At 39.6% G+C, this 12,826-nt stretch overlaps 1 protein-coding gene across 1 annotated transcript; it reads right to left on the bottom strand.

Moving 5' to 3' along the window:
• Positions 1 to 1,680: 1,680 nt before the first annotated feature.
• Positions 1,681 to 11,413, bottom strand: kcnj19b (potassium inwardly rectifying channel subfamily J member 19b). Its single transcript, XM_068305217.1, has 3 exons — positions 10,502 to 11,413; positions 3,849 to 4,065; positions 1,681 to 3,501 (listed from the first exon to the last, which is right to left on the bottom strand). Exons 1-3 carry the CDS (start codon positions 11,168 to 11,170, stop codon positions 2,834 to 2,836), a joined length of 1,554 nt encoding a protein of 517 aa, XP_068161318.1. The 5' UTR covers positions 11,171 to 11,413; the 3' UTR covers positions 1,681 to 2,833.
• Between the last annotated feature and the right edge of the window lie 1,413 nt (positions 11,414 to 12,826).

Genomic DNA, 12,826 nt, shown 5'->3' with positions numbered 1-12,826 from the left:
TATACTGAAGGATCATTCAATGAAATTATTTATTAAACAGATTTACAACCTCTTCTGTGGAAAAAAATGTATTTAGCTGTAGAGTTTTTGGTTTAATGAGCAAAAATCAATTATCTTCATGAGGATGACTGAACAGGATTAAGGTTTTAAGTGAAGCTGTAGCTAAATATAATGAAACTGTGGTAAATTAATTTTATTTGAGGAAATGAGAGTATTGTATCTTGTGTTGTGCATTTTATCTCAAAAATTGCATGGGAAAGATTTTATTTTGTTGATTTTGTAAACTATGAAATTGTTGACAATCTCATAAAGTGAGATTTTTTATAAGTCCTTTTTTGAAATGACCCAAAACTACACGCGGATATTTCAGCTTAAAGAGCACCACAGAAATAAAGAGCTCTCACATTGATGTATGGTGACTCATAGAAAAAAAAAAGTAAGGAAAGCAATTAGAAGTTAGCAGTACAAATTGAACATTATTTACCAGGCTGCCCAGAGTGAGACTGTGGGGCCAGCACAGCTGACACCAAAAGTAAATGATGCCCACGCCATGTATTTCATGAGAATCAAATGGAAACTTTAAAAAATCTAGCACACTGCACATTGATGCGCATTTGAACATTTTTAGATAATCTAATTATTTTCTTTGGGGGGGAGTATGTTTTGTGATTTTTCCTTGTGAAAATTCTTTTTCTCTTTGAATGTTTGCTGATGTGAACACAGTGCTTTGCATTTAGAGTCAATTGAGAGAGGGGAATTTCCACTCCACATTTGTTAGTGGTTTGATGGTGTGACAGAGTTCTGTTACTAGTAGTAAATGTTTATACAATAACAATAACCATCATCATCATCATCATTCTCATCAATGGATCATGATTTTAACATGGTTAGCTTTTACAAATACAGCTTCCTCAAGGTGCATGACAAATAAAGAGATGGTATAGCCTTTGTTCAGACATTTCAGTCCAGCTCTGCGAAGGCAGCATGTTTTACTCTGTTACATGGAACTAATGACCTGTAATTAACCAAGGAAGTGCAAATAAAGTGAAAATTATACCAATCCGTTTCCCAAACAAAATTTAATGACAGGGAGATGAGCAAAACAGATTTTCCTTTCCAGATGAATCCATCATGATACAGTATTGTGTCTGTGTCAGGAATAGTCTGTGATATATTCATCCCCCTTCATTTACCAAAGTTAATTTTATCTTAAGCTGGACAGAGGTTATTTTGCAGTCAACAAGTTACATAATCAGATTTCTGTTTAATGCCATTTTTTCTTCAGTATAACTAATTATTGGCTGTGTAATGTCTGGTAAACAACCCTACTCTGGCGCACTCCATTTATAATATCCACACTCCACAAGAAATAAATTAAGCATTACTAACCAAGCTGTTAAAATGCATGACTTCTGTCATCTTCGGCATGACTAAAGTAATTAGCTGAAGCTGCAGCCAGATGAGTCGGATTTCAAAAGGTTAGAGGAAGAAGTAAAATATGTTAACTCGCAACCAAGGTTTTCATGCAACCATGGGGTCCGGTCTGCAGTTTCCTTTAGTCCAAACTCTTGACATGAATGGAGTCCCTCTAAAATGTGATAAAGCATTTTTAGATTGACCAATAATGTTCTCACAGATACATTTCTGATTTCAAATCGTTTATTATTTAGCGGTTGCAATATTAAGATCCATATTACCTTTATATTATTTGCAATAACATGTGTACCCTGATGTCAGCATCCAATGTTTGTTCATGATGAATGCAAATCCACAATCACCCATGTATTAAACAGGCTAATGCAAACATTAAAGGTAAAAATAGTTAACATTTTAAATTAATTTAGCAAACAGACATAATATGTCAATTAAAATAAATAAATACATAATACCAACAGTAAGTAAAAATGGTGTCAACCTAACCTATGATGTTTTTCCCCCAATACGAATTGATTGACCTTTTGCTAACCCGACACTGCTAACAAGCTTATAATGTAGCATAGCACTTATGAACATTAATAAAAGCAAATTTACCACCAGACGGGTGATTTCATACAGAGGTAGACTAAGCTGATGGCCATGGATTTCGCTATATTTTAGCTGGGTGATAAAGCTAATTAATTCATCATTCTTCCCAGTTGCAGAATGCATGGACATTAAGAAACAGCATTGTTTTTTCCTTGCATTATAAAATTACGTAGTCACAGCGCCTGAAGAGTTGTTGGAAAAAACGTGAGATCACACTGTTAATTTGTCCTCGTAACCCTGTTTGTTTGATGAGCCATCGTGAATGTTAACACTTGTAGCTTTAGAAACAGACTCTCATGATTAAAGAAGAAGGCCTACTATGGGTAGTGCTATTGTTAGTCAGACATGCAAATATTTAAAGCTTACTTTATAAAATACTTAAAAAGTTTAATCCATTCCCTTTACTTTTGCTCCTGTGAATTTAGTTTGAGGACCACTAAAAGAGAGATGTCACCATCCAAAGTCTTTAAATGCCAGGTATCATTCTTACATACAAAACCTGCCAGAGCAGAACTCTACCAACAGACCTACAAGGAAAAAGTACAAGGGCAGATGCGTTAAAAGTCAGTGGGTGGCACAGATGGTGATCTATCAAAAATGATTCACAGTATGAGCGGATGGATGGCTTATTGATGTTGTCCTTCTGTTTGTAGTAATGGACAACCTTGGAGATAGCCCATAAAGAAATTTAAATACTGGACAAAATTTGCGGAAAAAAATAAAAAATTGTATCACAGTAGTCTTTATTTACAGTGAATTCTAGCCTGATTCAATTGTCAAAATATTTCAGTCTGAAAGTCTACAGTAGTCAACGGTCAGCATTCATTCTGCGCAACTTAGGAGGCAGGTTGTCCTCTGGCCGACTCCCCAACAAAGGGACGTGGACTGTTGGGGTTGGAGCAGGTATGGTGCTAATGGATGCCGGCAGACTGTATTTCTCCATCTCGACCTCCTCTGCATCTCCTTCCAAGGACAACAGCTGGATTTGCTCCTCCAGCTGTCCTTGCCTGGTTACCGGGATTGAACCAGATCTCAGCCTCTGAATACTAAGTGGGAGGTCTCCTGTGCTGGAAGCCTTCCCCCCAGGCAAGACTGGTACCGTCTTCAGCCCCCTCCACAGGAGCTCATCCTTGGTGGAACTCATGCGCTGAAGTTTACTAGGCAGCCTAGAGGCTTGGTCTTCCATGTGGTCTGCACTGTCGGCTGAGAGGAGCCTTTCCCTGCGGCCTCCACGGCCACCTTCTCCCAGCAGAGGAGAGGACTGGGTGGGTGCTATAGGCAGACCGTTGGGTGACGTCAACATTGAATCCTCTTGTTCTTTCATGCTGTGCGGAGGTGTAGGGACCTCAAAAGTGTTGTGGAATTGAGAGTAGTCAACTCTGAAGAAACCCTCCTCCAGTGACATGACAGGGAGGAATCGATGGCCCCACAAAACTTCATCTTCAGTATAAGATGTCCTCGCCTGGCACGTCATACCTGCAGAGTCAAGAGACAGTCTTAAATATCTAAAATGCAGACCAAAAAAAGACAAAATCAGTAGTTGACTTCATAGTCTACAATATTAAAGAAAAGACTGTATGAGTTCTTAAATATAAAGAACAGTCAGCCACATGGGGAAAAGAATGAGTGTAGAATTGCTTCAGGGAAAATAGAGGGAAATGGGGGAACAGCACAAATTCAGAGGCGCTTGTGCTGCTGCATAATTAAAGACCATGAACTCACACACTAAAATTACATTTTTTCTGTTTATGAACAGTCATTTAGGAAAAGGAAGGTTATGTTAAATTTATTATTGAAATCAGAATACATAAATATGCTCTAACCGGTGGTCTCAACGATGCCTTCCAGGATGACAACAATCTCAAACTGCTCATTCGTGAGTGAGCGCTGTGACAGATCGAAAAACGGGCTCTTGGTGTTGATCTCATGGCAGATGGTCAGAGGTGACACCAAGAAGAGCTGGTCCGCCCCTGTCCCAAAACCCACATCCAGCTCACACTGGTCCAGGGGCAGGAACTCACCCTCCGGGGTCTGCCGGGACTGGAAACACAAACAATTCCAACTTATTACGTTTTCATTTATTCAGTGGTAATGACACTTCTTCCTCAGTGGCAAAGACAATCCAAAAAGTTATGATAATTTGAATCCTCAGAGAAATGAAACACCTGGTGTAATTGTGACATCTAACCAGAAATGATTCTTTATACCAATTAATTTGTAGCATTGAAATATTTAAGTTAAAATAATGTCTTTTTAAATTATTCATTCGTTTTCATTCGTCTTCTGCCGCATCATCCACCGTAGCGGGTCACGGGGAGCCGGAGCCTATCTCAGGTGGCATAGGGCATGAGGCGGGGGACACTCCGGGCACGACGCCAGTGCACCGGAGTGTTTATAAATTATACTCTGTGATTAGAATAGTTAGATCAATGCATCTTTACTTTTGTGGTAGACAGCAACAATGATTAAAGTGAGCTCAAACAGAATGGAATTGTGTTGAGGTATCTGTGGAACTGTTGAAATAAATTCATTACTAAATAATTACTAAATAACAAACTAATATGCCAACACATGCCCATAAATGCACTATAGTTAAATGAATAGATTGACATTTACTGGAAATACACTTCATTACTTCCTGAATTACAGTTAGGTGACAAGATTAGCACCATTTTCTTAGCTTTTAAATCTCCTGCCCCAGCTTTGATTTTTTTTCCCCCCTATGATGTAACATTGAACCAAATGGATTAGGCAGATAAGAGTGGGCATCAAAGTGACTGATTTGTTTCTGGAGTGCCAAAACAAGCAATTACAGGCAACCAAGTTGTTAAGGATAGCTTCAATCGTCCTCAGTTGAGTAGCATACTGTATAACCTGTTGCTTTAATGTTTATTTACCCTTTTTAAACACCCTGCTCAAGGTAGGACTATTGCACCTTCCTTGCAGCTCATCTTATGGGGTCAGGAAGATGTCACTTTATGAGCATATAAACCCTCTGCTACTGTCAAATGTATTCCTGTTACTCTTGTTTTTCTGTCAACAGTGAATGATTTACAAGGAAAATTAGTTGTTTCTCAGGAATAACAAAACAAACCAACAGAATCCCATATAATTGTCAACCAGAGTGAATAAAAGTGACATATAATCTGCTTCGGTATGATTAAAATAGTTCTTTCTGTCATCTTGTGTTATATTACATGCAAACTAATCTTCCTGGCCCTCAAGTGAGGAACCAATTGGTCCACAGATGGCAAGCAGCCTGTCATTTGTATTCACTGTGATGCTGAGGACAGACGGGTGTGACGTTTCACAGGAAGACATTTGGGCTCACAGATCCCTGTCTGGTCTTGGTGAGAGAGTGTCGCCCATCAAACTGTAAAGTAATGGGCTTTCCCAAAACATGCACAGGAGTCCATGTTGGAAATCATGCTAATCAAATTGATAAACTGCTTGATGGATTACCATCAGTTGTTATGTTTGTTATGAATGTGTCAGTGTTATTTGTTTCAATGCTGTTCATTGCTCCTCTGACAAACCTTTGCCAAGGAAGGAGCAATCATGGTGACACTTAATGGTTTTAACAAGATGAGAGCATTGTGTGTTCTTACGCAGCGACTAAATTGCCAGTGTCAAGGGGAAATTAATGGCTGTTGGTCGAGGACCTGATATACATGGAGTGCTTCATTTACTTATCCACCTGAGATCCAGGTTGAGTGAAAGCTGGCCCCATTCCCCGAGACACACTTCCACCTCAGTGACATTATGAGCTTGTGTGCGCGTGTGTGTGTCTGTGTTTTGTATGAGGACATATGCCCAGCTGAGCTGGATCCCAGGAGCTTTTGGCACAGACATCAAACATAATGCTCACACAGACGTCACATTTGAGCTGCCATTCCAAATCTCCAGACAGAATCACTAAAAGCAATGCAATTGTCATTTTTCTGTCTCCTTTTCTCTCCTTATCCATCTCTGTCAGCTTTTCCTCCAGACTTAGACAACAGCAGACATTTGGGAACCGTACTGACATGTCATCCTGCCTTCTAAACAGTTGCATTCTTGCTTGTCTTCTACTGCTGGTCCTTATCACTCATCTCCTACTGTGGACCAGCCTACTAAGACAAGCCTCTGCTGACATTGATAAGTACAACCCAGACGTCAGTCAGCCTCTCTGTCTTTTTGTTTTTCCTTCCTTATTGTTGTTTGCTATTTATTACGCTCTTGTTTGAGCACTTTTTTCTCCAGTTAGGACGTGTTCTTCATCTGGGGAACCAAATGCAAGCTAGTTTAATTATTTTAAATATCAATTTAATTTTTGCCAGTGCTGTAGGGGTCAACACAGCCTTACATTATATTGATTTATTAATGACCGGTTTATTATTCATGATAGTTCAAGGACAAATGTTTCGTCTTGAAGTGTCTAACTGCTGTAAAAATAGCATCAATGACAAAATATTACTAACACTTAAAATATCAGCTTGTTCCTGTTGTTTTGAGCATGGCAACATCTGCAGCAATTTTCTCACTGATTTGTGGGATAGTAGTCTACAACTGTGAAGAAGCAAAGTAATCCACCTCACAGTATTGCAAAGTGAGTGTGTGCTTGGCATAGAATTCTGAATTGTGTGTCATCAGTAGTGTGTCATGCTGAGAAAAATCTCTGACATGAAGTAGCCAGATGCTCATGGAAATTATAGTATTAAGAACTGTCCACCATGCACAACTGCTGACAAAACATTTATTACAGAAAAAACCCATAAATAATTTAATCTTTTGTCCATGAACCCTTGTCTTTGCTACATCACCAGGTGCATTCCTGTATTTTCATATTCCAAAGAAGTGTAGCTATTGTTCAAAGAAAATTGTGCAATGGGGATATAAAAGAATCCAGCATGTCAGGATCAGGCAGGTTATTATGACAAGCAGTTATTTTCACATCATCACACACAAATGGGTGCAGCAAGCAGTATTTCAAATGGCATTGCTATCCTGAGCCAACTGTGATAAGACAAGTCCTTCAGCCTCTTAAGCAGTGGTGATTTTGCTGCACAATGGGTCTAAAGTGAATCATGCACAAGTGATCAAACATGATTATCCAAAGTATCAGGTCTGCTCTTACAAATACCTTTACAGTCACCTGGGTGAGGAGTAGGAGGGCCCATATCTGAGATTTGTCCTTCTTATTTACATTAGAGATTCCACTTTTTATCCAGATTCATGGTAATTGAGGTGGATCCTAGGATCATTTTTATTCTACCTTTACCTGACTGCATTAAAGATCTCAGTAATGTAAGAAATGTCAGCAGGGTATAGCAATCTCATAAAATGATAAAATGATAAAATAAGCTTGTTCGTACAGCCTGCCATAATCCCTCCATTTTTACATGAGCAGTCAGTCCTCGTAGGATCACATCTCATATTCTCCGCGCCAAATTGGAGTACCTACCCTGTAATGCATTACATGTAATGTAAGTTGATTTTTTTTTTTTTGATGACAATAGTAGTAGTCTGAGATTCGTGTTTCCTGGAGTGGATGTGTAGAATAGATCAAATTAAGAACAACAACATGTGTTCCAATTAATACAGCTCCAAAATATGTCCAATTTACTGTTTTGCTGAACATGCGAAAGCTATGGATGACAACCTGTAAAATAAATGCGGCAATTTGCAGAGTATCCAGGTCCCATAACAATTTACAGCCTATGTCAATCCCTGACAATTGACTGCAGTTTCCATGTGATGGTGCATTTACAAAACTACATCAGCAGGATTTACTGCCTCTCCACTCTGCTTTGGTCACTCCCACATCATGCCGACCTTGAGCCATGTGTTACCTGAACACAAGCTACTAGAGTGTAGTGCTATTCAAATTCAAAGTACTTCTGCTCTAGTTTTACTCTACCCCACTGTTGAGTCTCACCACATTGGCTCACATTTTATGAGCAATAGCTAAACACTATGTCTGTTGCAGTGCATTAAAAGACACATTAAAATATGGTAAGTAATCGCTAAGAGTCCCGCAGGGTATCCTTGGAAAAACATTTAATCTATAATGCAAATATTAGAGGTTTTGGCTGACTATAATGTAAATAACAAATCATACCTGTAGATATTAGTCATCTGTGAAAACACATTCATAAAGCCTAAGAAAATTCTCTAAACTCAAAGCGCAATTTTATTTGTACACATTTTTAGTCTGACTGATGGCATAAATGTCATGCTTTTCAGCAGACAATTAGGACGGCCCAATATTTCTGACCTTCCACCACCACATGAATGCTCGCAGCATAACAAACTACAATCATTTAAAAAGATCATCATTTTCTGGCATAAATCAAATCAAAAACATCAGACTACTGAGTTAATTTCAAACAGAAAGCTGTTTCCCAAAGAGCAACATAACAGATAAATGGAACACTTACAGCAATAATGGCTCCTTGTTTGCAGTAATTATACTTAGGCAGATTTATTTATTTAAATGATCATTGTATAGAACCAAGGGTAGTCAGAATTGCAATTCTCCACAAAAAATCTGCTTTCAACAATACAGCAACAGTTGTAGTCTGATCTTCTTGTTATGAATCAGAGTCCATTAAAGTACTGGTGTTACACTCCTCCAGTGGGCCTTAATGTATCAAATAAAGACCATAATCTAATTTTATCTCATCAAGTTTTCATGTAGAGCCATAAAAAGAGGTGATTCTTCCAATGTTCATAAAATTGGCCCACTCACACAATATGCAGACCAATCTCACCAAGGTCAACCATGACATTCTGCCCCACGTCTGAATATCCTAGTGCTATAATTCTGTTTGAAAAAAGAAAAAAAAAGCACATTGAAAACGTCATAGATATAGTATAGATGGCTCAATGGCAGTGGTTCGATTAACTGCAAGCAGCACACCACATTTTATCTGCCTTTCAAGGGTATTAATTATAGAGTAAATGCAGTAACATTAAGTACAGCTCATTCCACAGAGAAAATGAAGCATTAGCGATAATAACTTATTTAGTCAGAGCCTTTAATGTGTGTGTATTTTTAACTTGCTCTTACTCAAAGGAAAATATGACCGAGATTTGACAGAAAACATCTAAAATTATAATGTATGTCTTTGTGCAACGCAAAGCATTAAGTACTCCTCGTAGTAGTTCTGGCACACTAATAATAATGGATTGGCTTATTTTTTACACTTTTTTAAGCTTTTCACTTAAAGTTTATCACGACAGTCACACCAGTGGTGGTAGACTACATCTGTAATCAAAGCTGTCCTGGGACAGATTGACCAAATCGTCTAACAATTGGCACCAAACAAATCGGTTTCACAAATAAATGTATGAATGTATGAAAAGTGGATTAACTGTATGTTTTTAAACACAACAGCGCATGACTGGGATGGGCTGATAATAACATACTGGGAGCTACTGGTAACTCTCCCTCAAGCTTCAGAACATAAACTGTCACTCAAGATTATCACGCTACTTCACAGAGATGACAAAAGCACAGATAATTATTTCTGTCACAGCTGTCACAACACCGCACCATTCTCCTTTCGATATCTGCTAATATTTAGACGAGTGAGCAGTAGATTTCATTTATAAAACATGCCTGGTAGGAATGGGGGGGGAAATGGGACTATAATAAAACATGCAACTGTCATATATTTTAAAATAAAACAACTGAGGAAAATGTGATGAAAGGGTGTTTTTTAAGCTGAGTTTGTTTTTTAGCAAAAGACTTAGACAGGACAAAACAAGCTGGTGTTTTGCTGCTGGTCATGAAGTCTTGAAGATGCTGGGTTTCCTTGGAGAAAACGAAGCTGGTGTGATTTAGAAACTCTGGAGACTTGACACAATATTGTAGTTTTTCAGCTACAAGTAGTACCACACTTAATGTTTTTCACTCCTCTTTTTTCAGTCTCTGCTCCTTTCATCCACAGGATTTTTGACCTAACTCATCACACACTTCGTACAAACCTGTATCTCTGTGTCTCACATAAGAGGGTTTCCTATTTAGTCATCATAGGCATTGGTTCAATTGATCTTTTAGTCACTGTGGTACAGTAGTTTATACAGCCCTTCTGTCCCCTGGCCAGACATCCATCTTATCTGCAGCTACTTAAAGCAGAGGTTCATGATGATGATATGCAGCCCATCGACAAAGACAAATCTAGGTATGAAGTTGCAGCAGAGGCAAACTAAACGGTCACTCATTAAAATGCTTCATGTGATGGAGCCTCGAGGTTGAGCCTTTGAGAAGTCTTCAGGAGATGCAGTCAATTTTGGAGATTAATGGAAATTCAATATACGCCTTGAAAGGGGCAAGAAAAATCTCAAAACAAATTAAAATGTCTGTCAGTTCCTCTCATTCTTTCATGATGTTAGATGAGACAATAGGCGGATGCCAGTGCGCTAAAGTGTCCCTACATGTATGGTGATTTTTGGATACCCTGCGCACCTTTCTTGAGAACCTGTCACATACCTTGATGAGTTTGCACCTGATCTGCGCAGACACCATATGGCTATTCCGCAGGTTCCCCACTCGAAACATGAGGCACAACTTCCCGTCCCGTTGCGAAATGACAGCGTCCTGGCTGAACATCAGCGTCTCTGCGCGCTTCTTCGGCTGCGACATCTTGATGAACATGCAGCCGATCAAAAAGGCGTCCACGATGGACCCCAGCAGCGACTGGAAGAGGAAGAGGATGATACCCTCCGGACACTTCTCGGTGATGTAGCGATGGCCGTACCCGATGGTCGCCTCCGTCTCGATAAAAAACAGGAACGCGGAGGGAAAGTTGTACACGTTGGCGACGCACGGGGTGTAGGATGAGTCCCGGCCGCCGTTCGTCAGGTCGCCGCGGATGTAAGCGATCACCCACCACATAGAAGCCATGACCAGCCATGCAACTGTGTAAGTGAGGATGAAGATGAGTAGGTTCCAGCGCCACTTAAGATCCACCAGTGTGGTAAAGAGATCGGAGATGTATCGGCTTGTCTCCCCTCCAAGGTTACCGTGCTGGACGTTGCAGCGGCCGTTCTTCTCCACGAACCGCTGCCGCTTTCTTTTCACCGGTGCGGAAAAAGTAATGGTCCGATTGGTGTTGACCACCTGGTAGTCCTCCCCAAATTTTCTCCGTATGGCCGACATCGTGTCAATTACTTACTTTGCGACAAGCGATCAATACTTGTGGAGAATCAGGCTCTTTCTGCAAGTTTGGTACCTCTTGTTCCAAATCCGTGGAATAACATTCACCACGCGACTCGCGTTCCTGCGAGATGGAGATGCGCCTCCTGTAAATTAATCTTAAACGAGCACAGATTCTGCGCAATACATGATTCAAGTCTTTTACGCAAAGGAGTCCACTGGAAGCGCTAACTTTTTGTTTCGCTGTAATTCGTGAAGGGACAAATAACAAGACATTCCAGATTAGATTGGAAACAAAAGCTTGTTTTGAAATAGCTGGAAGGCCGTGTCCTTGATAAATCCACTGCAGTGATGATGTTCAGGGAAAGTTGTAAATGTGAATAACAGGCTACAGTGCGCACTTCTGCCAGAGGGAACACTTCGATAGGAGGGACTTTAGACTATTACAGTGTAGATGAGCTGCAGCAGGGGTGACAAATTCCCCCTTCGACAGGGGTGAGAAAGCTGTTGTTGGGATTACACAGGATTTTTTTTTCCTTCAGGTACAAACAGTGCAATAAACTGCGAGTAGCCTTTGATTGTAAAATTTTTTTTGTCCTCCGGATCTGATCTGTTCGCTTTTTTTTTTCTCGTTTGTTTATCTGTATCTTCTGGGGAACAATGTACTATAAAACTGATCATTTAAATAGAAACCGATTTGAGAGGGTGGATGGTTGTTTGGTTCCCTCTAGTGTTACTATAGTGGAAGTAAAACTGTGATAAAGACAAAGGCTGCAGATACAATCTAAATCGCATTAGAGAGTATAATACTCAATAGTCAATTTGAGGCTCACACAGATGCTGATAATAAGATATAATTGATTAGTTAAGTTGTTTATTTAGTTAAGATCCTTCTGTGTTCCTGTATTCAGTGTTATTTTTTTTATGTTGACCATTTGTTTGCTTCTTATGATACCTGTGAGAAATAGGTTAAATTATTCCCAGAGGAATAAAAAGTTGGAAAACACAGAAAGTTTTACAAAATATTGATTTGCTCTGGTGGCTCCGGGGTGCGCTGGTGTCGTGCCTGGAGTGTCCCCCGCCCCACGCCCTATGCCGCCGTGATAGGCTCCGGCTCCCTGTGACCCGCTGCGGCAGATATAGTGGTGGTAATCTGAAGATGACTGACTGACTGACTGACTGACTGACTGACTGACTGACTGACTGACTGACTGACTGACTGATTTGCTCTGTAGCTGCTTTATTGGACATAATCATCTCTCATTTGAAAACATCCCACTTTTCTTGCCGTGTTAATCAACCACAAAATAGACAAAAGAGATTGATAAAAACAGAAAGGGAGAAATGTGTTTGACACAGTGAGATGAGGTGTAAATAACACAATGAAAAGTGACTAAATATCATTATGTTAAACTTTTCTTTATTTCAACATAATGATATTGATTTTATATAAACAAATGGTCTCAAAACAGACAACTGAATAGTTGCCACAAAATTTCTGTTGAACTCATCCTCAGCTGCTAACCTGTGCACAGTAAAGGACAGCGCTGGAGAAGTAAGATCAGAATTCTGCCTTTGCAAGCTACAAATCTTTCCTCATTGGAAAGAGATTTACTCTGGTTGAAAAAAAATGTGTAAAAATGTGTTATAAGGTAAATT

The sequence above is a fragment of the Antennarius striatus genome, chromosome 21, assembly GCF_040054535.1.
Source record: "Antennarius striatus isolate MH-2024 chromosome 21, ASM4005453v1, whole genome shotgun sequence".
NCBI classification, from domain to species: domain Eukaryota; kingdom Metazoa; phylum Chordata; class Actinopteri; order Lophiiformes; family Antennariidae; genus Antennarius; species Antennarius striatus.
This window is presented reverse-complemented; position numbering and strand designations above follow the sequence as displayed.

Coding starts and splice junctions, on each gene's coding strand:
- kcnj19b (XM_068305217.1), bottom strand. CDS start 11,170: ATGTCGGCCATACGGAGAAAATTTGGGGAGGACTACCAGGTGGTCAAC. Junction 4,066..10,501: donor TCAGGTGCAAACTCATCAAG/GTATGTGACAGG, acceptor TTGTGTTTCCAG/TCCCGGCAGACCCCGGAGGG. Junction 3,502..3,848: donor AGGCATCGTTGAGACCACCG/GTTAGAGCATAT, acceptor TTGACTCTGCAG/GTATGACGTGCCAGGCGAGG.